The sequence below is a fragment of the Thunnus maccoyii genome, chromosome 9, assembly GCF_910596095.1.
Source record: "Thunnus maccoyii chromosome 9, fThuMac1.1, whole genome shotgun sequence".
NCBI classification, from domain to species: Eukaryota; Metazoa; Chordata; class Actinopteri; order Scombriformes; family Scombridae; genus Thunnus; species Thunnus maccoyii.
Window position 1 is genome coordinate 18,660,105 of NC_056541.1, and position 27,985 is coordinate 18,688,089.

The 27,985-nt window shown below is 40.4% G+C and overlaps 2 protein-coding genes across 4 annotated transcripts; one reads left to right on the forward strand and one right to left on the reverse strand.

The window, feature by feature from the left end:
- Nucleotides 1-252: 252 nt before the first annotated feature.
- On the reverse strand, nt 253-2,025 carry LOC121904404 (golgin subfamily A member 6-like protein 22). Its single transcript, XM_042422136.1, has 3 exons — nt 1,771-2,025; nt 497-1,354; nt 253-402 (listed from the first exon to the last, which is right to left on the reverse strand). Exons 1-3 carry the CDS (start codon nt 1,798-1,800, stop codon nt 337-339), a joined length of 954 nt encoding a protein of 317 aa, XP_042278070.1. The 5' UTR covers nt 1,801-2,025; the 3' UTR covers nt 253-336.
- A 659-nt stretch (nt 2,026-2,684) lies between these two features.
- Nucleotides 2,685-27,905, forward strand: inpp5jb (inositol polyphosphate-5-phosphatase Jb). Of its 3 annotated transcripts, XM_042421878.1 has the most exons (14): nt 2,685-3,308; nt 4,377-4,582; nt 16,286-16,791; nt 17,863-17,970; nt 18,199-18,307; nt 21,054-21,170; nt 22,206-22,381; nt 22,670-22,781; nt 23,204-23,313; nt 23,533-23,731; nt 24,155-24,292; nt 24,437-24,520; nt 24,601-24,705; nt 24,909-27,905. In XM_042421878.1, the coding sequence occupies exons 3-14, from the start codon at nt 16,298-16,300 to the stop codon at nt 25,251-25,253; spliced, it is 2,097 nt and encodes a 698-aa protein (XP_042277812.1). In that variant the 5' UTR covers nt 2,685-3,308; nt 4,377-4,582; nt 16,286-16,297; the 3' UTR covers nt 25,254-27,905. The 3 variants fall into 3 exon arrangements, with proteins under 3 accessions (XP_042277812.1, XP_042277814.1, XP_042277811.1); XM_042421880.1 differs by lacking the exon at nt 2,685-3,308 and having other exon boundaries at nt 4,354-4,582; XM_042421877.1 differs by lacking the exons at nt 2,685-3,308; nt 4,377-4,582 and adding an exon at nt 9,274-10,531.
- Nucleotides 27,906-27,985: the final 80 nt, after the last annotated feature.

A 27,985-nucleotide genomic window follows, 5' to 3' on the forward strand; every position in this document is an offset into this window, starting at 1 on the left:
GATAAGGGTGAGGGTAAGGGCAAGGGTGGGGAAGGGGAAGGATGAGGGTAGAGTGAGGGTGAGGGAAGGGTAAGGGTAAGGGTGAGGGAAGGATAACGATGAGGGAAGGGTAAGGGAAGGGTAAGGGAAGGGTAAGGATGAGGGAAGGGTAAGGGTAAGGGTGGGGGAAGGGGAAGGATGAGGGTAGAGTGAGGGTGAGGGAAGGGTAAGTGTGAGGATGAGAGTAGAGCGAGGGTGAGGGTGAGGATAGAGTGAGGGTGAGGGTGAGTGAAGGAGTAGGAGAGGGAGAGGGGTGGGTGAGGTGGGAGAGGGGTTTGGGGAAAGAGGGAGCTGTTGTTATTTGCTGCGACTCCAGCTCCAGAAGCTCTTCTGCTTCTTCTTCTCCTTTTTCATCAGGAGCTCCTGAAAAGAGAAAACAGCATATTTTGAGTTCAGTTTCAAAGCTCTGAAATGATCTGAAATCAATTGTTAGAATTAAAAAGATGAGGCAGCAAACCTGAAGCTGGAGGTTGTCATTGGTGAGGCGCTGGATCTGTTCTTTCATCTGCGCCTCCTCGTGGATCCAAATCTTGTGTTTGGCCTGCAGCGTCTCCTCCAGTTGTTTTTTCTCTTTCCTCCACTGGTGTGACCTCCTCTCCCAACTCTCGCACACTGTGGAGAGCTCCTCTCTAGACTTTCTGACTCTCTCAGAGAGCTCCTTGCGGAGGCTCTCTACTCTCTCTGAGAGCTCTCTCTGGTCTTTCTCCATTTTTTCAGTCAGCTGCTGTCTGAGTTTTTCCTCCAGTGAATCACAGGCCAGTTGACTTTCTTTCAAAGCTGACTGTGTTTCACTCAGCAGGGCCAAGGTGTCAATATGAGCCGTGGTACGTTCTCTTCTTTTTTTATTGGCCCTGCTGATTTCTTTCTCTTTTTCACTGAGGAGCTCTTCTAGCTGGCTGACTTTTTGCTGCCAGCTCTCTTTCTCAGCGTGGAGGCTCCGTTCAAGAGAGATGATTTGATCATCTCTCTTTCTGATGCCCCCTGCTGCCTTCTCCAACACTTCATGTAACTTCCTCCACCAGAGAGCATTGGCGGAGTCGTACTTTTCTTTCTCAGTAGAGAGCTGGCAGTGAAGAGACCAGATATCTTGTTCTCTGTTCCTGTTCTTGTCCTTTTCATCCTGGAGGTCACTCTTCAATGCCGTGACTTCTTCCTCAGTGACAGAGAGCTTCTCCAGAAGTTGCTCCCTGTCACTTCTCCAGGTCTCCCTCTCCTTGAGGACCATGATTTTAGCAGCGGTCCTTAACTTTTGTTCCCTCTCCTGCATCTCACCCTCCATCAGTTTCCTCATCTCCTCCATCCCTCTGTTGTAGTCCTGTGCAACACAAACACAGAAATACATGAAGACATTTTCATATTACTGATAGCTCTATTTTTCCTTACAGGAAAACAGTCATCTGTTAATACTGAGAGGAAATAGATATCACATTTACATTTTATACTGGAACCCTTCAATAAATCCTTTATTTATTGTTTATGTATTCATATTAATCTGAAGTATTTATCCAGGCAGACATTCTCATGTATTCATGTGTTCATCTGACTGACTGTGAGAGATGAGTTTAAATTAAGATGATATTGTAAATGTGTATGAAATGTAATCTCATTACAAACTGCATCTGTGCTCATAAAAAGTGTGTTTATCTAAGCTTTAGACACAATACAAAGCCATTAAAACATGCATAGTCTTGTGCAGTAGTGCAGTGTTACGTCCTGGTTTGAACATCTTACCCTGCTGGCTCTACTCTCTCGTCTTTCCATGGTGGCTGATGATCTTGAAAACGTTCTAAAACGTGAGATAGATGTAAAATCTTGTTGAGTGTTTGACAGATGACTTTCTCTGAAGACGAATGTGTGTCTGTTCAGCTGGTGAAAAGATTGTGTTCTGTTCTGAGGAACTCACATATAGACTCTTTACATTCTAGAATGGATTTGTCATAAACGCTGACATCATAACAGGAAGACAAACATTCTTCTGTAGACTGACATCATGCAGTTGAAAGAGCTCAATCAGTTTGAATGATCACACAAAATGTTTGACAGAATAACATAAATGATTGGAGCTCAGAGAAACCACACAGACAGTACTGATCTTTAGTTTTACTCACAGAAATCAAACACGCTTTTGTCCCGCAGTTTGTGGACACAGTCTCATGTACACATCACACAATACTGAAGTTTCCTTCATTGTTTTCACTAATAATGTTGTAATGTTTACTGTCACATCCAGATTGATAAAAGTGAAAATGTTTCTTATAACAACAATGATTTTCATTCAGTTTAAATATGAATTATTCTGAGGTCACACACACCTTGCAGTCTGCATTCGAAGTAGAATTTGCTGTACTTCTGCACAAATATGACCTAAAATGTGATCCGATTGTCATGCAAGTCCTAAAAATAAAGAGACATTAATCAAACAAATGAGACAAAAATCTTACATTTCATTTATTTATTAGAAAAAGAAGAAAACCTTTATTTACTCAGGGGAAACCAATTGAGAGTAATGCTCTCATTTACAGTAGTGGCTTGTAAATACACAACCAAAACAAGTCATATAACAAAAAGTGTAAAAAATGTAAAACCAGCAATCTTATACCAAACATAAATACAACACAAACACAAGAGAAATTATATAAGACAGTAATATAAAGTACATTACAGGGATAAAACAGACACATTGAGAAAAACAGGAGCATTCATCATATAAAACATCGTCCAACAGAATCTTAAAATGTTCTAAGGATAAAAATTTGTCTAATTTAAGGGGGTCCGGAAGCTTGTTCACCTATGAGGAGCATAGTAGGTGAATACAGTTTTCCCCAGTTCTGTATTCATATAAGGGATATCCAAGGTAATGCATTCTTGTGAACTAGTGTGGTATCCCATATTAAGTCTTAAAAGTGATGATAAATTAAATGGTACACGCAGAAAAATGGGGGTATCATTTCTGTACCCAAAGGTACATTTATCAGAAAAGTACCCTGTAAAGTACGGAAATGGTCCTTAAGGTGATAACTGTGGACCTTTGTTTTAAAGGTACAAAATCATTCCTGACAGAAAAGGATACATAATTGTACTTTTAACAAGCTTAACCCGGTTCAAACTGGTTCATCCCCAATTGTGTTACTAGACATGAAATGGCACGAGACAGTGAAAATGTTGGTTAGTTTTCCTGCTTTGTCAAGCTTGTCCACGGATGAACTTATTAAAAAAATAATTGAAGATGGAATATAAAATTAACCAAGAAGAGACAAGAAAATTCAGGGGTAAGTAACTGGACCTTAACGTTTCTTTTCATGCTATTGTTAGCTAGCTAGCTAACGTTAACAAGACTAACTCAGGATACAACTTAACATTAGCTAGCTACATTTATGGCTTGTTGTTAGATAGGCTAATTAGCTATTTCAGAACGATTTGGTCTTTTAATCAAGTAACTTAAACTCTGTGACAGGATACTTTTTATTTCAGAATGATTTTGTTCATTTAATCGAGTAGCTAACTGCAATGTAGCAGAGTTGAAATGCTTCCACTTGCCATCACCATTATTCCCCACTTTAGTTTATTTTATTTTTTACAAAGTATTTTTACCGTTTCATTCAACATTCTTTGCAATTCCCCAGGGGGACTTGTTTTTCTGTAATTATTAATTTTATACATTGACACTCCTTCATGGAGCCCATGCAGACTTGAGTAGTGCAACCCATTTCAGCCAGATAATCTGATATTTGTCAGTCCATTGCCATATGTGTTCATATTAGTGTTTAACTATTATGATTGTTACTGTAAGAAACGTTAGTTTGGTTCAGACATAAAGTCTGTTGAGTTGCAGTACTGATATTTCCAGACTGTCAGTGAACATGTTGTCCATCATGGGAGCTACCTGTAACAGTGTTCAGTGGGAGATAACCATGGACTGTATAAATATATATAATGTTGTTCTTTCTTCTTCCTGTGTTGATTGCTTGGCAGTTAGTTGATGTTACGAGAGGCTAGTGAGAGTGTAGTGTCAAGTTCACGGCAGGTCTTTTTGTTATTTTGGCGTTGGCCACTGCCCACAGTAACCTGTGTTGTGCAAATTAAAGTTGCAGCGAAAACCGTCTAACGCCTTATTATCTGCTTATCAAGGGACGTTACAATAATTCATTCTCATGTTTTTAATCACTTTCACTTTTACACCTAATGCAAGACAATATGAGGCAGATATAGTACGCATTTAATCTTTTTGCATATACTCCAACTGTACACTAGGTCTCAAATTGTCCAAAGCACTTTAGTGAACAATGAGTGTGCAGACTTTTGGCATGTAGCTATCTGTCTCTGTCCTTTTGCCAAAGGAAATGTGTGTTGGGGAGGATTCAACGTCTGTTGAGGTCCATGTGAACGTGCTACAAAGTTAGTATCAGAAGACACATCCAGACATCTCGACTGTCAAAGACCACATGGTGCAAATTTTCTCCTGGAGTTTTTGTGACATCATGGAAGGGATGCCCGTGGAGGATGTACTCAACAAATACCCATGTGCTTATGGAGGCCTACTGCAGTAAGTATGGTGAAAACACCTAAAATAAAATGAAATAAGTGAAAACATGAAGCTTTACATTCAGACAAACTAATGTGGCAGCTACAATTATTAGATTTCATCTGAGACCAACATTTATCTTCCAAAGGAATTATATCATATATCAAAATTCTTAAAATTAATTTTTCAGTGGAAGTTTTTTCAGTGCCAATAATTGTTTCAGTGCCAATACAACCTTTTCCAATAAAAGTGTTCCTTTTTCAGTTCAGGTTTTGTTTTCAATGCCAAATTTTATTTCCTATACCAAAATTTAACTGCCACTGTTCTAGCCCCATAAATGTTACATTTCTAATGAGTCTGAACTCCACCAGTCGACTGTCAGGCAGATCGTGTACAAATGGAGGACATTCAACACCATTGTTACCCTCCCCAGGAGTGATCACACCAAGAACAAGGCGTGTAATAGTCCTGGAGGTCACAAAGGACCCCAGGGTAAAGTCTAGGGAACTAAAGGCCTCTCTTGCCGCAGCTAATGTCAGTGTGCAAGGAGAAAGCCACTATTGTCCAAAATAACATTGCTGCCTGTCTACAGTTTGCTCAAGACTGCATGGATAAGCCTGAAGGCAATTAGAAAAATGTTCTGTTGATGGATGAGGCCAAAATCGAACTTTTTGGCTTGAATGAGAAGAGCTATGTTTGGTGACGAGCAAATGCTGCATTCCTACATAAGAACCTTATCCCATCTGTGAAACATGCTGGTGGTATTATCATGGTTTGGGCTGCTTTGCTGCCTCTGGACCAGGACAGCTTGCAATCATTGATGGAGCTATGAGTTCTGAGTTGTAAGTTCAAATTCTACAGGAAAATGTCAAGGTATCTGTTCATGAACTGAAGCTCAACAGAAAGTGGGTCATGCAGCAAGACAACGACCCTAAACATACACGTCGTTCAACCAAAGAATGTTCATGCAAAGAAGGCCACCAACATCCCTGAGTTGAGACTGTTCTGTAAGGAGGAATGGGCTAAAATTCCTACAAGCTGATGTGCAGAGCTAATAAACAGTTACCGGAAATGTTAAGTTGAACTTACTGCTGCAAAAAGGGGTCTGAAAGCAAGAGTTTGCATACTTTTGCCTCACACAAATAGGGTAAGATTGGATCATTTTCCTCAATAAATAAATTAATAGGTTCAATGTTTTTGTCTCATTTGTTTAATTGGGTTCCCTTTATCTAGTTTTAGGAGTTGCATGAAAATCTGATCATGTTTTAAGTCATATTTATGCAGACATAGAGAAAATTCTTAAGGTCAAGCACCACTGTATTTTACACGAATAGCCTGCATAAAGATATTGCACTCACATCACTGATATTGTAATACAGATATTATACAATCGTTACTGCATAATCAAGCGACAAGCTCCTACATGTAGGTTAAAATTGGGTAAATTGATCCTGAGGGTAATGAGACACACAGGAAACACTGCATGAAGTAAATCACACTTGAATGTGGGAGGAAAACAAGTTAAAGAGTTGATGATCAGATGTGATATTGGTCATGGTGAATGATTTTATCAATAATATAAGCACGCATGCAGATCTCTTTAACATATTAGTGTGAAACATGGGCACCTGTCCTAAGCTGAGTTGAAGCACTTTTGTCAAAATGGTGGTCATGTTTTCTGTTATATAGGATGACATAATAGTGTATATGAGTGTATGTGTAACTTTCCAGCACATCTAGCAGTGCTTGATTTACCTCTGCATTTTGATCAACAATAATTTCCACAACTAGTAGCTTCAGGCACCCATCAGGTTCACCACATTCACTGCACAGCTTTATTCCAACAAGCTTTGGCCTTACTGGGCGACACATAGTTTGCTGTTATGTCCGTAAACGAAATATGAATACAGCCTTTAATCCCATTGCAAAAACTGATGGACACACATACACACACACACACACACACACACACACTGAGATACAGTTTTTGTCTGGTTAATTTTATAAAGGCGGCCGTAGGCCATATGTATTTAAGAGGTCGTGAAGACTGATGAGGTACCCTCGGGTGTTGCCACAGCAACATCTTATCCCATGCTTCGGCTCAGTGTAGAGGTGTTTTCAGGACTGACAGCTTCCTAGAGGGAAAGAAATAAACTGGTGTCAAAATATAGAAGTGTTAATACTTGTATAACTGTTGGCATGTCTTTAATTAGACATTGTTATGTGTAGCACATATATTAATATAAATAATCAGCTGTGAAACTTCCTTGAGGGAACAAAAGACACAAGAAAACCAGTGAAAAGGTGAATATAAACCAGAATTCATTACATCCAGCACATTCTGCCTTGCTGTCTGTATCCAGGCATCACTGCAGGACTTCTGTTTGGAGGTGAAGCTGCTGTGTTAGTACATTTATCTGATTTTGGAGACATCCTGAAGAATTTCCAGTCCAAATTTCCAATCTAGTCTGAATCAAACTTCATATAGTCACAGTGGACCAGGGACAGATTCTTAGGTTCTTGCACAATCCAAATTACTACCTAAACTGTGACAAAGAACTTTGTAGATCTCTGTAAGAAAAATAAGCTCTAATGCTCTCTAAAATCTGTACATACAGTTACTCCTGTAGCCTCAAAACGTGTAACACATTCATGCTTTTAGCTCTGACCCTGCCTAGTGTGAAATCTTAAATTAAAGACTCATTAACACCAGAGGTGATTCAAGGGTAAAAAAACCTCATGGGGCTCCTCTGAACATAATGTTGTAGCTGTAAAAGAGTGTTAATATGTAGCCAGCATTAAATAAAATAAATATGCATAGTAATACTAATTTCAGTAGCATATTAACTTTTTATGAGACATATGAATTCCTAAAATAAATCATTAAACTACTCTCTTACGTGTCACAAGACCAATTGTCCTTGTCATTGTTTGGACAGAAGGGGTAATATGTAGAAATTACCCTTTTTGTGAGATATTTCACTCTCTTCACCAATCAATTTTTCAAACTTTAAATGTATAACAATTTCCAGGAGAGTACATACAATATCTAGTACATATCTTCTCTGTACTGTGAGAAGGATCCTTTCTCTGTTGCTTTATTGAGGTTTCTCACTTTTTCCTGTTAAAGGATATTTTGGGAAGTTTTCCTTGTCTGAATCGAGGGTCTAAGGTTAGAGGCTGTTGTGTGTTGCACAGATTGTAAAACTCTTTTAGGCCACAGATTAGTTCAGTTTAAAATGCTCTACAAGTGACTGATTAACTAGAATTATAATCAGTAACACAATGGGAGACTAACACAAACAAAATAGTGAAACTCATGTTTCAGATGTAAATAAATGCCTTTAGTGAAGTCACAGTAAGATAAAATAGAACTTTATTCATCCCGAAGGAAATATTTTATGCCAAAGATGCTTAACACACATAGTGAAATGAATATATATATTTATCACCTACTAAATTAACATATAATAAAACTAAAAGTAGAAAAAATGTAGTAAAGGTGGTTTATAGTACAGATTTGCATGTAATGTCTTGATAAAAGTGCAGGTTGCTGGTAACAATGTTTCAAATTACAAGCAATGAACCCTTTTCACAGCAGACATTTTGACTTGTCAAAGCAGGAAAAGTGCACATGTAATTAACAAGACTAACGATGGCTCCAGTGCATTACTTGTCCTGGTAAGTGATGTCAGTGAGTGAGCATGTACAATATGCGCTGAAACTGACTCACCTAAATGTAGTGCAGCCATCATTAATGTTATTAATTCCTCCTGTGCTTTCCCTGCTTTGACAAATCAAAACGTCTGCCGTGAAAAGGGTCTATTAATCAACTTTACAGGAAGTTGCATAATTGTCATTATGTTACTTTGTATTATAATTGTACAGACAGATACAGTAGTGTGCAAACATTTTAGCCATGTTTAAATTCTTATCCACAAGGAGTCCTGCAACAGATGTTTTGGCCCCCGTAGAGCCCTGATCTCAACATCATGGAGTCAGTCTGGGGTTACTTGAAGACACAGAAGCAACTGAGATGCCAAAATCCACAGAAGAACTGTGGCAACTTCTCCAAGATGCAGGAACAACCGACTTGCCGAGTACCTTGAAAAACCAAGGAGACTTGGTACTGTTTTAAAGGCAAAGTGTGGTCACACACACACACACACACACACACACACACACACACACACACACACACACACGTTAGTATGTTAATTGATAAATGAAAACTATTCATTTTTTGAAAGCATCCTCACTTTACTGTTAATGCCTAAAACTTTTGCACACTACCGTCCATCTACGTTACTTTGTGAAAAAAATTACAAAAAGTTGCATCTTTGGTGTTAATTTTACAAATGTTTCAAATTACAAGCATAAACAAATGGAAAATGATTAAAGAAAACCGTATGAACAGTATAGTGGAATTGCACGGCAAGTGGAAAATGTAATGAAATGGGGTGGGAGTGTTCAGCATGCAGTATAAATTTCTGTAATGACAATATCAGCATACATAACCTTGACCTTTGACCCAACATGTTGCTCTTGCTCTCACTTGTCCAACTGGCTGCAACAAATCTTATATCCAGCTAAAAATAATCTCAGGTGGATGTTTTTTTTTTTGGGGGGGGGGGGGCAAAATGTTATAAAAATACAAAGGACACTTACAAAGGCCAGAATTTTATTTTAAAACATTTAAAAATTAACAAAAATTATCAACAGAATGTGAGAAAATAACAGTTTTGATGTTATGTCATGTGTATTGTGTTGTGGAGATATCTACTTAAGTTAGCATGCTAACCAGCTAACCCCGGCCTGTCTTGTCTCGTAATACCACTTTGTACTTCAAGAGGTGACGGTAAGTCACTGTAGCGTTCAGTCTGTCCTCAGTCCAACATGAGAATCAGTTGTGCTGCCCCGAGCCACCACAGCGACAATAGCAGAGATTTTGAGCCAGCTGCTGCCAGCTGCAGGACTGTTAACATGTCACTTTATTGAGTTTTAGTATTTTTTCAGGTGAGCAAGTAACCATTTAGATTCCCAGTATGTGGTCAGTTTATCCAAACATGAAACATGAAATGGGGATGGGAGGATGTGCTCTCTGGTGATATGCTGCCCCCTATTTGTTTGTAGCAGGTGGCCAAATCTTACATATTGCAACTTTAAAAAAAAAAGCTGCAAGCGCATCTACTTAATTGGGAGGCGAGGCCCTTATACACTCACTTCATAGGCTAATTATGTTACGCACTTCATCATACCAACCACTAGGCGGCGGCGGTGCTTTATCATAGACTTTAAATACATAGAGCGGTCATCCCCATGTCAGATCTACACTGTTACTTGGCTCGTAACCAGACACAACTTGATAATGTTTTGGAAACCAGCGTCGAGCGCAAAACAAAAAATAGTTCATTCAGCGCACAAACGGACGTCACGTTGGTACAGTAGGCGTAATTGCCCCGACATTTCTCTTCTATCTGTGGCGGATCTGTGAGCGTCAGAGTCGGGTTCCTCTGTAATCAGTAACCGACAATCCTCGGCAGGCAGCGGCTGCTCGTTTACGGAAGTCCCGGACAGTCTTGTTTAATTTGAAGGGCACGGGGACACGGGCGTGTGCGCGCGGCTACATCCTGTGTCTTTAAACCACAGGAAGGAGACATTTGTGTTGTTTCTGAGAGATGTAGCCCGCCTTGCAAATCTGTCGCCAGCATCGCTCCAAGCCCACCTGCTCCTTCTCTCTGTCATCTCCCCGCTCAGGAAGCGAGGCGCTGGGATGCCGATGGTTTCATCTGGGAGGAGGCTGGAAAGCAAAGTTCTGTGTTTTTTATAGTTGACGTTTCGCAGAGGGGGGGGGCTTCTCGTAAATTCATATCCTCCACCGAGGGTCCGCGCTGTCCGACATTGACATCTGCTGCAGAAACGCTTCACTCAAGATCCATCAGCTTTTAAAATCCACAAGAACCAAAACAGGTAGGTGGTGATTAATCACCTACACGCATGCGTTATGTTTAGACTCGAAACCTGTCAGTAGTATTTATAATGTAATGGGCCTGTTTCTATAAATCACCAGTGATAGTGACATCTTAAAAAAAACACCCCAGACATGAAATACTATAAATTACTTTTAGTTTCATCTTGACAGCTGCGAGAAATGCATCCTTGAAAACTGATCCTCATGCTGGGGATGTTTCTACATGAGAGCTGATAGCCTATTGGTCATAGTTGTGTGACAACATTTGTTTTTTTAACGTGAGAAGATGATAATTAAGGATAAACTTAACAGAATTCACACCTTTGTCACCTTTTTTTAATGCCAGAAATCATGTTGATCACAATTAAAATGTGCACACACATAGACTGGCTCTGATATTTCACTCCTTTATCTCTTGACACACACTCAGATGTATGCACCCAAAGGAACCATGTGTCTGAGATACTATCTGATGGCAAAACACTGAATTAAAAAATGACCGCCATCCTTTTTTTTCTCAGACAGAAAAAGTGTCCTTGAAGCAGGAGTGTAATTAGGCCAGATACTATATCTGCTGCTGTCCTCTTTCAGCTAAGACATTAGTCATTTCTTTGACAGTATGTAAATATGTAACGTACCACTGGCCACATAGGCTACTAGTATCCACTTACATTTACACTGTACAATGTAGATGTGTGATCTAGTGTTTACATAACTGCTTATATCATATATCTAGGGCTGCAAGTAACTCGATTAGTTGTTTGGTCCATAAAATGTCAGAAAATAGTTAAAAATCTTGATTGCTGTTTCCCAAAGTCCAAGATGATGTCCTCAAATGTCTTCTTTCGTCCCGATCAACAGTCCACCATCCAAAGACATTCAGGTTACTATATAGAAGACTAAATAAACCAGAAAATATTCACATTTGAGAAGCTTGAATGAGAGAATTTGGCCATTTTTGTCTCTTAAAAAATGACTCCAAATGATTAATTGATTATCAAAATAGTTGGCCATTAATTTAATGGTTGGCAACTAATTGATTAATCAACTAATCGTTGCAGCTCTAAAAATATATAATGACACATCCTGTCAAAAAGCCTTCTCTTAGCTGCTAGATAATATTTGCATATTTGTCTGTGGTCAGAAGCTGTTTCAGATAACTGTCACTCTATAAATTAACAATGTGCTCCACTAACGTAGCAGAGACCATTTATCCTTTACTCTCAGGGTCATGAGTCCATACAGTTCAGTGCTTGGTAGTATGCAATAATATAATGTGATATAATGTAATATGACAGATTAACAAGATGCAGAGGAAATGTGTTTGCATGCAGCTAAACTGAGTGAGAATTTAGCTGTGAGCGTAATAATCTGTAACTGGGTTAAATTCAGTACTACAGTTGAATTTGAAACACACTGATTATCACTCACCTAACAGGTTTTCTCAGTAGTTACAGTTAACTACTGTTAAGACTCGTGTGCCCCTTTTACAACTTTTTGGCAAGTCCCTTTGCACGTATTTCTTCATTCTTGTTAAAAGTGCAAGCTTGGCAGGAAGAAACATGATTGTGTAAGACTGGATTTCAATGTACATGCAGACACAAGCACAAGCATTAAGTCTCTCTCATGAGTCAGTCTAAGCACATTTGATTAATTATTATTGTCCCAAATGAAGGTGAGTCCATTGCCAGTTTCCCTCACAGACAGATGTGTTGGGCTGGATGAAAATATTTATTTTAATTACTTTATGTTGTGCAATTTATATACACTGAGTCAAAATTTTGATAAACCAGAAGCTGAACCAACATTGTGGCCGTTTTTCTGTACAGAAGGCCTTTTTAAAACACAATGAAGCTTAAATAAATGTTTCAATTCGGTTGATTTCTACAGTGGTTAATTGACAGAATCTGAAATTCATCTTACAATTTAATTTTGCAGCACAGACATTATACATTACATTGTCATCTCGTGCCTTTAATGTTAGACTGTAAGCAAAATCATTTTGACGTCATTTACCCTAGGCTGTGACCTGATCAGAAAGATGAGGCCCTAGATACAGGAGTGGCACTAGGACCTAGAGGAGGCATTTACAGCTGTGGCAGCAGCTGCCGGTGTCATTTTTGTCCGGGTCATCATTAGTATCCCTGTCACAGGGGCATATGGCCCTGGAGGCCCTGAACACCAACACTCCTCGGCTGTAGTTTTAACATTAAACACAGAGGAGGTGGACAAAATGTGGAATCACTGAGTCAACAGAGGGCAACCATGCAGAGCCGAGGATTTAAGATAAAAGATAACACAATGTGACGATATAGATGACTTCCTTCTCATTAACTCCTGAGGAAGAGCTATGTGAAGATATGGCTTTTGACTCAGTCATCCAAAACTATCAGTGTTGTCAAATAATCCCATGAGCGGAGCCAAGAAGGCTCTCTACAGCCTGCTGTTTGGGTTACACTACATCCTTCCTGGCTCTCTCGCCCTCCGGAGTGTGCATGTAAACACCATGAGACGTTTGTTATTATCAAATCATTCTACTCTCTCCTATGTGAACGTGAGTGGAATAAGAAATGGTAGTCTGTTAGGACTGTTCCCATAAAAGCAAATATTTTGCTCTCCCTCTGTCATACATTCAGAAAATGAACATTTTTGTGTGTTAACTGCATTGTATTTAGTTTTTAGAATGCAGAAAAATGTTAACATTTTACATAATATATAGCAGTGTGCTATCATGAAGTCTTAAACACAGACATAGAGGGTTTTATATGTGCTTCTCCCAACCCTAAATTATCCATGTCTTTCCCTCACCAAGGTTTAAACACACTCTAATTCATATGGTCACTTTCACTCACATTCCTGTTTTTTTTTTTTCCAATGTTCCCGAGTACTCAGATCCACATTACTGCTGATTATGATCTATGTCCAATTGTTATGACGGTGGCCGCTGGGACTGTGGCACGTTGACGTCATTGATAGTGACTGTGAGGTGGTTGGCTGAAGGAAACAATACAGAGCACGTCGCTGGAGGAGCACAAGTGTCACCTCAGAGCGCAGAGACAGAGGAGAGGAGGAATAAGAGACGGTTTTTAGGTTGGGAATAGTACAGTCGCTCAGCTTAATGTGAAAGGATGGGGAAAAAACCTAATTGGTGAGGAACATTTTTGACTCAGTGCCCATACAGTGAAGGTGGGTAAGATGGAACAACCGAGTCTGGGAGGAGAGAGAAAGGATTAGAGACATGGGGACGATAAGAGAGCGAGAGAAGAGGGATTAAAGCTTGGAAAAATAGACAGTGCCAGAGGGAAATGTGAGAGGATCAATTTAGAGACATTCTGCAAAGAGACACAATGTTGTCACCGAATGGGCTGTCTTACTCGGCTCTCCCTCTCGCTTCCCTCGGCTCGTTTTGCACCCACCCACTCCCACGTGTGCCCAATTGGCCCATCACCCTCCTCCACACTCCCCCCACCCACCCACTAAATGCCATACATGGACCACAGGAATACATTATGCCCAGGCAGGCACCAGGTTATTGGTGGACTGAAAGACCAGCATGTTTCTGGGGCACATGTGGAGTACAGACAGCACAGCTTCCCTCTCTGCATGAAAGTCATGGCCTCCATTTCTTCAAGGTCATGTAAGTAATTGTCAGAGAGCTCTGTTGTGTCTCCGTCCCCAAGCAGCACAAACCCTCTCTCACTACTGACCGAGAGTATGTCCATATTGCACAGGACGTCATTTCAGCCATGTGGGGGATATGATGGGTTAATGTTTGTATCGTGGTTTGGCTCTGCACTCAGTGTCACAAGGCAAGGTGTCTCCTCACTCTCATAAAAATGTGGCATTTTCTGGTCCACACGTGTTAAACTGTAACCATCACTGACTAACAGATATGGGGTTGGGCCGTCACAGTTTTGTGCCCAAATCTGCTTTTTTAAGGCTCAGACATGTCAATTATTAATTTACTTCCCTTTCCTCTTTGCTGATTTTCTTCTTTTTTTTTTTTTTACATCTGAGAAATCTTTGTTTGCTTTATTATTATTTATCATAAGTTTGAATTTCTGTTGGTAGCACTCTTGTCTTAAGCTATGTTGAATATCATGGTAAGTATCTTTTTTTTCATCAATTTGCTGTAGCTGTTGCTTCACGTATTTTTGAATTTAAGTCAGAAATAATAAAACCTTGTATAAACTGGGTGTTTCTTGAATCACTATTGTGTGATATCAATCAGCATAAGAGAAAATCAAAGCAGACGTTATTCACGTGATAATTGAATGGATTTTTACTTGTGTCAATTGGCTTAAAGGCACACTATGCAGGATTTATCATTTTGTGTTTGTAAACACACAGCATTCAAAGTTGGCCCCTCCTCCCCAGTTCAATGAGTGAGAGAGAGAGAGAGAGCAGTGGTAGTCGATCAAGTTAGAGAGTGAATGAAGGGAGTGAGTGGCGCTGGTAAGAACAAAGCCATGAATCAGATGAATAAAACATTATTTTCTGATTGTTTTATGGTGGTTATGTTCTAAAGCCCACACCTCCACACAACCTTGCGGGAAGGTGCTACATTGCCAGATTTTGTTTGAATGCAGAGCTTCATCCTGTCTGCTGTGGCCTCTCTGCTATGTGTGTGTGTAGCTTGGCTCCACCCTCGGTCAAGCAGACACACAGACCTACAGCTCCATGACACAGAGAGAGAGAGCAGAGCGGAGCAGAGGAGAGAGAGATGGAGACAGCGATGTAAGCTCCTGACCTCACACTCTGTGCGCTGTTATTTGCTGTGGGCTACACACCCAGAAAAATAATAAGAAAATAAGAAAGAACAGGCAGAGGTCAGGATCTCTGAAGATAAATACACCACCACATACTTCTAGTGGATCATAAGTGATGATTGAGAGACTTTTGTATGAGTCTATACATTGTTTTTTAGGGAAATCCTGCCCAGTATACCTTTTTAAATTCCTCCTTTATTTATGTCATCTTTTGCTCTCTGTGTCTGCTTGAGCTCTGCAGCTACCTCAGTCAGTGTTGTTGTTTATTCCGTGCTGTTGACTTTTGCTGTTCTGGACCATGCAGCGGTTCCTCATGTTAGTGTGTGCCAGGTGCTCTGAGCTGATATGAACTGACTGAGCATCTCCCTGGTTACTGGAGGACTGGCAGGCAGATTAGGCACAGGCAGAGAGGATCAGCTGTGTCCAGGCTTATTTTCTCCATATCTCCCATCCAAAACCTCTAGGAGGTTTGAACAGTATCCTCCTGCTCTCCAGTTTTTGTGTTTATGTTTTTTGTTCTTTCAAATGTCTTATATCACTATGTGCAGCTGGAATAATCTGTTTTCAAGGCCATGAAAAGGCAGGTAATTGAACAGTCGTGATGGTGGGAGCCTGAATGACTCACTCAGTGCTGGGTCAACAGGATCTCATGACAGTCCCACACTCATCAGCTGAATAGACTTGTCACTTGTGAAAGAGGCTGCATGTTGTGCTGCCCAGTATTTCCTGACAGAAATTTGGCCTCCCTCTTTTCTTAGCTTCTTTTATTTATTTTCCTTTTACATTATGTTATACGATCATTGTATGTTCACGGAGATAAATCCTCGTATGGATCCTTCCGTGTAATTTTGATGCCACAGAAAAATGTTATCTTCAGGTTCACTAGTGTAAGATGTTGTGGATGCGTGTGAGTTAAATTCCTAAAATGCAAGCATAATGTGCTTCTGACAAATGGAAACATTCCTATCATTTTCTCTGTTGCAGACATCTTAAGAAATGGACCAAGGTAATCAGAGCCAGAGCCAAAGCCAGACGCAAGCAGACAACCCAAGTGGAGCAGTAGAAGCTCCTCCGACCGATACAGCAGCTCCAGCCACAGATCCCACTGCCAGCCAGCCTGCTTCTGTCAGGCCTCGACGGCCCCAGAGAAGTGCCAAAGTAGAGGGCTCTGTAGACATATCCGAACCCAAAGATGAACCCAAACACGAACCCACACCAGTGGCTAACCAGGACGAGTGCACTCCTGATGGCGCTGCGGCAAGTCGTCCCAAACCCTCTCGCCCTGCAGCTGTCAAACCCTTAGGAGACCGCACCGCGCCTAGCATCAAGTCTGGTCCTAAAGGTCCGGGACACCATCCGGTCAGGGCTGCCTCAGTGCCCCACCCACCTGCTAGCAGGCCTGTGCCTCCTCACCTGACCCCTCATGCACAGAGAGCCCTCTCTGTTGCAGGTACAGCTGACACTCAGGCCCAGGCTGTGGAAGACTTCAGGCAGGTTCCCTGATCTTTGTGTGTGTGTGTCCCAGCATTCATGTCTCAGCATGCCTCCATATAGCCTTTCATTCCCAGACAGCTGAGGAAGATTAGCCTTGGCACATGTAGACTGTTATAGACTTTAACAATTAACACCGCAAGGCTGTCTGATTATACAGCAGCTAACATATGAATGTGGTAATTCTGTTAAATACTGTGATAATCATTTAACACAATTATTAGTTTCATTGTCTGGAAACATTTGTTTTCTTCAACTTTTGAAGCTTATTATGTATTTTCACAACTAGAAAAATTAAATTCAGATAAATAATTTACTATCACCGTCAGTAATATCACTCTCCTAAATTTTGCCAGCCTGCACTTACTTGCCATCTTAACATTTGAAGCCACAGTATCTCTTTATACAGACATGAATCCTTGTGTTGTGTTTCTATGGGTGATCTAGAGTTTCCCATTCACATGACCTGCATGTGTTGGACTGTGGGATGAAACTGTTTCTAAATGTCTGACGCTGGCATGAGTTTCATAGCATTCAGTGGAGTCAAACCCAGGGCATTAGTTTTGGTGCCACCCAATATATAAAATAGCATTGCATGAATAATACTCTAATTACCATTATTAAATGTGTAACAGGGCTCCTTACACATGCTTTGATTTGAACCACTGGTAACCATCTTAATTTATGGTGGTAATTATTTTCATGGAAAGAGAAGCTCCTGGATGTCCACATCATCACAGATAATTAGCGTGTATTGTATATTGTATTGTTGTTTTTACTTAATATTAATATATATCAATAATTTCATGCAATTTGCTCTGCATATGAATCAGAATGACTGAGTAGATTACATTAGAATCATTTGCCTGGTGTAATTAGATGATTGACATCTAATTAAAATGACGTGTACAGTGAAGAAGTTGCATATTGTGCTCATTAGATATAGATAAGAATATGTAAGATACATTAGGATGTGTTAATACAAGGGTCTCAGTCTGTAGGTTATGACAGTGCGGTGTGTAGGAGATGAGTGTTTCTGAGAGATATTACATAACACTCTTTGTCAACAGGGTGCACATCATCACTTGGAACGTAGGTTCGGCCACGCCACCTGATGACATCACTTCTTTGCTGGGGCTGAACGTGGGTGATGGAAACACAGACATGTACATCATTGGGTGAGAGGCAGCAGCAATCCACTTTCTTTCACATAAAAGCTGAAGTGTCCATTTATGTTCACTTGTCCTACATTGACAGTGCAGACAATGTCGCTAATGAGTAGTCTCTCTCCCTATGGCAACGATTCTCTTCCATTTATTAATCATCCATTAAATTATCAAAGCCACCTCTCATCACTTCCTCCTACGTCTCTGCCTGCTGTTGACCCTGTGTTCTTTTTCTTCAAGGCTGCAGGAAGTGAACTCTATGATTAACAAAAGGCTGAAAGATGTCCTCTTCACAGACCAGTGGAGCGAGGTCTGCATGGAGAGACTCAGCCCCTTTGGTTATGTGCTGGTCAGTAATGGCTTTTCTATAAACACACATATGCTCGCTCTCATGTTAAAATGCTAGACAGCATGCGTACGCATTACGTGATCGCTGATGAGATCTCTGCTTCCTGCTGCTGTTTCGGCTCATTTTGTTCCCCGAGCAACGGATGGAGTGATAATTTATAACAAGCATGTAATGTCAGCGTATCTGCTATCTTCTGCTGTCTGCTGCCATGCTCATTGTGCAGAGTCAAGCTCTCGCTGTCTTCCGGTCTCTCTCTCAAATATACTAGATGTACTTAAAGCTCGAATTTAATCTGTGAATTTCCTAACAGTATTCTGCACATATTGAATGTAAGATGATGCAGGAAATACTAATATATTTTCCATTCTGTATATCATGTATAACATTAAAAGCATGGCTTATTTATATCTGTAGGATACTGGTATTTGCTGTGCTGGTATTTTGCATATTTTATGTGTTTACAGGCACATACCGTTGCTGGCAGTTGGTGTTCATCTGGCTGCATCTGAAACGATGTTTGACTCTGTTGGCATGGTGAGCCGGGGAGCGTGAATCAGCTGTCGAGCTGAACAAGCTAGACAAATGTCTCCCAGGGTGCAGTTTTATTTTTGGATCACGTTGTTGTCAGTGTTGATGGGCCGCTGACAGTGAGACTGATGCTGTCCTCCAGCTATCTCACGGTCTGCTACGCTAGTTTAAACCTCGTCAAAATCATCTTGCTGTGACCTTTTTGTGTACTTTGTGCTGATATTAATGCTGTGAGCTGGTTGGTCAAGCTCTTTAAGTAGAGGGAGATACACGGCGGTGTCAGTAGGAATCTGTATAGTTATGACATGGTGGACAGACACGTAGTAACAAGACACCTCATCCGTTCTTTCCTCTCTGAGACAGTCTGCTCACCAAGACTCATTGTCAGGTTCAGACTGTATCGGCTGCAAGCAGGGCAGCAAGAAAGCGTTGTCAAATCAGCCCCTCACTGCAGAAGCACATAGCCAACAGGACTTTTTTTAACCACACAGTTGCTGATTGTAACCATTATTTCTGATTAAGTAAGCTACATTCAGATGCATACATTTGTAAAGACTTTTTTTCTGGCTCTAATCTCTAATTGCAGCATGGCACCCCTATTGAATGTGTTGCAGTAGGCTTCGTTTGTGATTTATTTGGTTGACCATTTAATTAAAAAATGTTGACTGAGCACTTTATTCACTAGCTGAATCATTTTAACATGCATTGTAAAAAAAATTGAAGCTTCCAAATTTAACAGCCTTCAAGACATTTGACAAGGACTTAGGTTACATCATCTTTTATAGTTTTGGCAAATTCTAGAATAACAGGAATAACAGAGACCTGCATTTCTATTAAAGTTAAATAATTACCAAAAGCTATACTTATGGCACATATGTCAACAAACTTGTGATGGTCAAAACTAATCTCAGGCATGCTTTTATAGTTTCTTCAAAAATCTAACAAATTAGGTGATGAACTATGGAAGAGGGTGTGGATGTTTTTGTGGTCGTCAGTGTGAGAGACAGGAATCATGAAGCCTTTATTTTGCACTGAGCTCCTTTCTCTAAATTCCCATGCGGCCCTGCTAACATCACACATGTTACTCACAGCTCACTTCTCCAGTCATGTGTGTGCTCTGCAAGGTCAAACATACACAGCTGCACACATGTACTCTCTTTCTCTCTCACACACACACACACTTGTCTTTGGGCTTAAATGTCTCTTATGTTCTAAGCCAAAATAGAAGCCTTCAGGAGCTCTACCAATGTTCACTGATGTTAATAAGAAATGCTTTTCAACCACACAGGCAAAGGTACATTCTCTCAGACTTTACACAAGTGCACACACACACACACTCATTGTCTGCATCCACACACATACCACAAATAAAGTCGGTCCACTTTGCGGTTCAGTAGAATCCATTACGCAACAAAGTCGTTCAAATAGCCAGTTAGTACTCGGGAGGGTCTTCAGTCACGTGGAGATGTGTGCCTCCATTACTGCCCACAGGGCATTTCAGACGGGGTGTGATCATGCTTCTTCGGCCTGCGGTTGGGGGGTTGGGATGTGTAGACAGTGAGGGAAGTACCATAAATATCTGGTGAGGGGCTTGACATAGAATGCAAATACCTTATCTCGTTCGGCTTAGTGAATGCCCCTCTTGCACAGTAGAAAAATATGCGCACTTTTTTTATACCAGTAGTTCACAAATGTCAAAAGTTGCATATGTATACACGTAGCATAACAAGAAGTACATCAGATGATGGTGGAAGGCTTTAAAAAAGGAAAGGTCTGACCATCAAGCGCCTACAGTGTGTACATCACATTTCCCCCTACAAAGTGGTTTGTTTCCATAGTGAGAGTAGACCGCAAGCTACGACCTCCTTAATGTGCAGTGCTTCATGTAAAGTAGTGGGTGAGCTGGGCCACAGGCTCCTGCAGGGTAAAATGGAAATGCAAGGGGTTAGAAAGAGGGAGAGTACAAGAGGACGGGAGGAGAAAGTGAAGCCGAGCAGCAGAAATGGACACACAGCAAGGCTGGAGAGAATTTACATATAGAAATTTCACTGCAACTAAAAGAGATATTCACCGTTATCTTTCTGTGCAAAGTGAACTTAATTGCTGTCCTCTTTGAAGAATTATGTAAAATGGGTCCTCATGACCCTCACTGTGTACTTATTTATGTTGTGTTATCTTGTTCTTCATGTCTATCACTTTTCAACTGTTTGTCCCTCAGGTGACCTCCCAGCGGATGCAGGGGTTGTTGCTACTGATCTTTGCCAAGTACTACCATCTGCCCTTCCTCCGTGGAGTCCAGACTGAGACCACTCGCACTGGACTGGGGGGTTACTGGGTGAGATGACCATAGAAACTTCGCCCACAGAAACAGAGCAGTACAAAGGACTACAGTTCCCTTTCGGAGTGAATAGATTTAAGGTTGCATCTGTCATGGATACCCTGATATAGATTTGAAAGACAAAAATGATCGATTACAGTTTCTACACCCTGCCTCTTACATACTGCTTGGTTTGTAACTGTGCAATTTGTTTGCTTTATCCAGAGCTGGTGAGGATGTTGCATCCTCAGAGCATAGAGCTCATGCAAATGACCTAACATACTGTATTTACATATATAGAATAAAAGACTGGAGCAACAGCACACCAACCACAATATCAGGCCTTGTTATTTGTTAGTCAAATGTTGTTCCATCTAGTTTTATGAAAATAAGGATATAGGATAAGATAAGGATGTTTGTATCTCACAGCCAGCGGTTGTTAATGCTTCGAAAGTCATTCATTACAAAATGAACCAAAGCCAAAATACAGTCTTGACTGATGCTAATGGTTAGTGATTTTTTTTTTCATGTATTTTGACTGGTATGAGAATTGGACAAGATGAAGTTAGAGACTGAAATCACATTTGTTTTGACTAATGGCACCAAAACTCTAACAAACAAGAAACCAGTCCATCCAATCCAAGATTTTTGTTTAGAGGCACTAATTCTTAAAAAAAAGATGTTTCTACAACATGTCAGCACAATCTGCAGACTTAACACTGTAACATCTTCTGTGTTTTATCAACTCAGAGCAATTGGGAGAACAGCCAGAAGAAATCTGCAGGCTCATCCTGTCCCCCCACTGTGCACTTTGCTGTTAGCATTAAATATTCACTCAATGGTCCTTAATGAGTAAACTTCCTGTTTTCCTGTGGCAAAGACACATGGACACCACTCAATACAATGAAAACACTGATATACCAATCACTGGCTTTAAGCACTTTTCCATTATTAACAATATTAATTTTGGTTCAACACATTCAAACGCCCTCTTCGTCTATTAGCGGTTCCTCATTTATATAATAACTTCTGATCTGCCTGTCTGTGTTGTAGGGGAATAAAGGTGGCGTGAGTGCCCGCATGTCGGTGTTCGGTCACACCATCTGCTTCCTCAACTGCCACCTGCCAGCTCACATGGAAAACTCAGAGCAGCGCATGGAGGACTTTGAGAGCATCCTGCAACAGCAGCAGTTTGAGGGCCAGGCTGCCACCGGGGTTCTTGACCATGAGTACGTTACCACATACATGGACACACATACAGTTTTATATATCTGTCCGATAAGCACTAATAAAGCACTCAAATGCAGATATTCTGAGTTCAGGTGTCCAGTGTCTAAGCCCTGCATGACTGAATACTGTACGACAGAGACTACACAAACTGATAACCCCTTTTCACTTTCATCTTATTTGTGAAAAGTAAAGCTATACAGGTGTTGTTCACTGTGAAGGGAAATCTTATCATAATCAGTTATGTGCTTGCACTTGTTTGAATTTATTACATTACTCTGTTTTTGCAGTGTGGTATTCTGGTTTGGGGATCTCAATTTCCGCATTGACGACCTGGATATGCAAGTGGTAAAATCAGCCATCGATAACAACAAGTTTTCCGTGTTGTGGGAAAAAGATCAGGTAAAAATAAAGGTTGTCTGATATTTACAATGATAGAAGATTGTGAAAATTAACTTAAACTGCATTGCATGTGCTCTCTCTGAAAAGATGGAACTTGTACCTTATCTTTTTTCATAGCAGCAGAAGCAGCGTTTATGTAACGAAAAGCTGTTTTTCAAAAAGCTGTTAATTCTAAAAACATAAGTTTATATAATAATACTTGTGAAGACTTGTCCCTTCACAAGCTCAGATGATGCTGAAAAGTCAGAAAGTAGATGATAAAATGTCTTTTATCATTTGGTGGACTGTGATATGTGTAGGTTGAACCACTAGAGGGCAACAGAGAAATATGCTACCCACCTGCTACCCACTCACAAGAGCTATCATTAAGTGTGAAAGAGGAATCCTCGGTGAGTGATGTCTACTGATTCTCATTGTTACAGCTAAACATGGCCAAAGACAGTGAGACAGTGTTGGAGGGATTCCAAGAGGGGCCGCTGAAGTTCTCTCCTACCTACAAGTTTGATGTTGGGACAAATACATATGACACAAGGTTGGTGATGCTGGCGGCGCTGCTTTGAATTCTAGGCCACTGACCAGATATCTCAATGTCTGGCTCAGTAATATTTAAACACTCCTGTCTGAAAGGTTCTCACTAGCCTGAGGACCCTTGAGAATGCCTTTCTTTTCTTTCCTCCACATACTTCCTCTGATTTTAAAGGATGGTTGTAAGAGATTTCTCTACATGTCTCTCTCTCTGTCCCCCTCCCAGTGGAAAGAAGCGTAAACCGGCGTGGACCGACCGGATTCTCTGGCGCCTGAGAGCCACCGCACCTGCTGGCAGTGCAGGGAAGCGTGGTTCCATTTCGGGGCTGACCAGCGGGACCAAAGTGACGCAGCACTGCTACCGAAGTCACATGGAATACATCGTCAGTGACCACAAACCAGTCTCATCCATCTTTACCCTGCAGGTGAGACACACCAGGCACCACTGTGAGGGACCGACATCGACAGGGTATCATTACAGCTGGGTACCAAAATCACCAAGTTTCCTTAGTTTGAGAACATTGATGTTTTTCTTCAAAGCCCTTTGTTAATTGAACAAAATATGTTTCTGTTTTACTTTTTTTTACGTACAAGAACTTGAGCCTTAATAAAATACAGTCTAAACTTAACAAGGTTTTGATTTTAATGAGGAAATATCTGATCAAAAAAAGTAAACAGGACTAAGAATGTAACCAGGCATTTGATGCCAACTTTCAGTACTTAACAGTGTTTAATAATTGATGCTAAAAAGTATTGAGGTTCGATCCCCAGCCCTCAGATTCATTTAATATTATTTTAGAAACCTTACATCAATTTGGCATTGAATAAATATTTGTTGTTCTCTGTAGTTCCCCTACAAGGTGGATATTCCCCTGGTCACAATCATAGTGGAGGACGAGTGGAATAGCATTGCTGATGCCATAGCGAAATTCAAACTGGCACCCAACTTTTCTCGAAGCTCCTGGGACTGGATCGGACTCTATAAGGTAACAAGTCTTACCTTTACTGGCCAAATAATGTACGATAAATCCATGTCAGTAAACCATCAGCGGTAGCATAACAAATATTTCTGTGCATAGCTAATTTTAATCAAGTAGATACTATTTGTGATTTTGCCTCTGCTGCCCTAGGTGGGTTTCAAACACCACAAGGACTACGTGGGATACATTTGGGCCAAGCAAGAGGAAGCTGATTTCCTTCGACAAGAACATCAGGTAACCTGGATGTGTGCTGAATTCTCTTCAGAGACAATTTTCTTTCACATTCAATTAATGTCTTACAAACTGTTTTCCAGGTAGCCTTTACTGAGGAGGAATTGCCCAAAGGCTCAGGGGACTTTATCTTGGGTTACTATAGCAACAATATGAGCACCATTGTGGGTGTAACAGAGCCATTTCAGGTAATCACAATACAGCATTGTTGAGGTTTAAATAATCAAATGCATTATCTTTTGCAAGTTGACATTAAGTATGATTAAGCAACGACTGCTACTGAATTCACATCCACTGCATCTTTACACTTGTTTCCATTTCCTCTGCTTTTCTCTTCTCCATATTCCACCTCTTTCATTCCACTCTTTTCCTCTCCTTCATCTATCCCCAGATCCAGCTTCCTACTTCAGACCCTGACAGCAGTTCTTCAGACAGCTCTGACATTAGCTCTGAAGACGATAGCACTGTTGTCCTCATGAAGACAAGGTCCCGCAGTCCCAGTCCACGCAAGAGCAAGCACCGCAGCCATCGCAGTGGCAGCCACGGCCGTAGTCTCAGCCGCTCCGGCAGTCCTACACAGGCCAAGATGAAAGAGCCAAATGTCACTGATGGTTCTCCATCCAGCACCATGGAGGCAGCTGAGAGTGGGTCCACAGTACACCCAGCAGAGGGCAGCAGCAGCCAGCTGTCTGCTCCTGGGGAGAAAGACAAAGACTCAGAGGGGTCAGGGGTGTGATACACAACCAAGTCCTGCTGTTGTCACAAGTCACATAGCCAAATGTTGTGTCTTTCATTTGATACATCCACTGCACTGTATGTTTTCTGTAATGAAAATGTACAGTTTCTTATGCCATCCTTTTCAGGAACAGCCGTCTGGTTTATTCAGAAGGCTTACTTTGCCTTGAGTTGATTTATTAAGCTGTGCACATTGTATATTTTTTTATTTGTAAACTTTTCACTCTGTCCTGTGTTTCTTCTATCTTTGTCCGTTCTCAGGTGTGGACAGTACAGGGAACTGACACCTTGCATTAGAAAACTCTCAAGGATTTATGGTCATGTAGAGTAATGGCTGCTTAATACTTTTTAGAGACTAACTTCCCTATATTCCAACAACGGTTTGAAGCTCTGCACTGACAGTCATGTTGGCAGACTGCATACAAGTGACCGAAAAAAAGCTCTTGAGACAAGGAGCATGACATACTTGATACAGACATTGCTCACAAATAGTATCATTCACTGTTTGCTTTAGTTGTGGAACATGTATCTATTATGAAACAAATCCACTCAAACCGAGAGGACCATAGAGACAAAAATACGTTTTATTCTGAATCTTAGAATGAAAACATCAGTTTTGTCAACTTGCGTTACTAGTTTCTGCAAATCTGCAAATGGAGATAGCCATGCAGTTGAACTTGGCTGTGTGGTTCTACATTCCCTGCTTTGGCAATTTGGTATGTATTACACATCAACATGATATATACTGTAACATGCAGAGAGCATCTAAAATGATCCATCAATGGGAGTAAAATACCTCCAGGGGGGCATAAAAACAAAACAGAACCAAATTAGGTGGAGATGGGGTGTTTAGGGGCCCCTGCCACAAGCCATTTCAGTGTAGAGAGTGAATGTGGGTGTAAAGGCCTTTAAATAGACCGCCAAGTCAGTGCAGTGAGATGTGATGGCTGTGGGTGACTAGCTGTCAGCTGACACAGCTGTCTTGCCAGAACTTGGTGATTACTTGCTGGCCTTAGGTCCACTTACTAACAACTATAGCAATATCCGTCCCAGGAGAAACATGTTTCAATTGCTTTGACAGAGATACCTTTATGTGAGTTAATGGGCCTTAATCTAAATCTTGCCTTTCACAGCAGCAAATTTAACCGGAACACAAAAGCAAGAAAGACACTAACTGGTTATCAATCTGGATATCTCCAACAAATTTGAGCAGAAACTCTACTATGTAGTGCTACTAGAGAGCTTTGTATTATACTGTTAGTAGTATAATACAAAGCCGACATGTTCCACTATTGTGAAATATCACATTGCAAATATGATATTTCAAATACATGAATTGTCATATTTAATGCTTCACTTTTTGTATGTTTTTGACTTATGCTTTGTCTTTTCAGTTAACCGTTTTTTAAAATTTGTTCTCTCTTTCTCACCCTCCCTTACTGATCCCGGTCATTACCTGACAGTGTGCTGTCACGATAGATGTGTTAACATTGGTATCGTGTGACCTCTGATGCACCATCTTAGACACTATTTACCTTTGGGCTCTTAGCATAGGACAGTGTATACTGTTGTAGCTGTAACCTCAGTGTGCGTGTCTATAATCAGTTTTTGTGTGTATGTGTTTTTATGGAGTTGTGTGTGTGTGTGTGTTTGGGATGGCGTGTGTGTGTGTGTGTGTGTGTGTGTGTGTGTGTGTGTGTGTGTGTAGCTAGCAGTGGCAGTGAATGGAGTGCGACTGTGTTTGCATGGTTTGCTGCTGGACATACTCTACATTCCGGTACTGTGATTTTTGTGCCGTAAAGTGCTGTTTTTGACTCCTCTTTGTCATAATCGTGGCTGTGAAAATTGTTAGAAAAACATGGTAAGGACAGTATAAAAATTTAACTTCCGTGTAAACGTTAGGTGAAGAAAATGCAGGATAGTTATGCTTGCATAAATCTATAATTATTTGAATCATTTCATAGTGCATTTATGTATTTTCTTTACTTTAAAATAAAAAAATACACAACATTTGTTTAGAGTAAGAGTAAAAGAGTGTTAGGGTGTTTAGAGTAAAAGATTAAGATTGTATGAACTTTGTCCTACTTTAGGTGATGTAGATAAGTATGATCAGTACTGCAGTCATGATCAGTGACCATTGTGAAATGTTAAAGAAAAAATGCTCTGTCTACAGAATGTTATCGTTTTGTTATTATGTGGCTAAAATAGAAGAATATGTATGTAAATGACAAATATGAAGTATGATATAACACACTAAATAGCAGACAATCTATGCCACAAAGTTTATTTTACGTAAATTATGTATTTATTTTCTTATTTAACTGTTCAATGAGCCTGAATTCTGCTGGCCAGTGAGGGAGTATTATTTCAATGGAAATGTCAAAATATATTACAGAATATTGATCATTATTTTCCTTTTCTATTTGGAACTATGAAGAGAGATCCTGATTTCTCCAGTATGCATTTTAGTAAATTCAAATCAGATGTTGCTTTTATTGTCTGATGTGTAGATTGTTTAGTCTACATGTGTTTGTATAATTGTAGATGAAATTGACCTGAATACAAAAAAAAAAAAAATACAGCAATGTTGTGAGATATTTGACTGGATTGTTGGCACATGAGGATAATTAAAAACATCTGTTCTATGAGGTAAGAAGGTTTTTTAGGGAGTTGCTTGCTTTGTTCTCCTACCCAAACACTAGTGCAACACTGTCCAAAGAAATAATACACTCC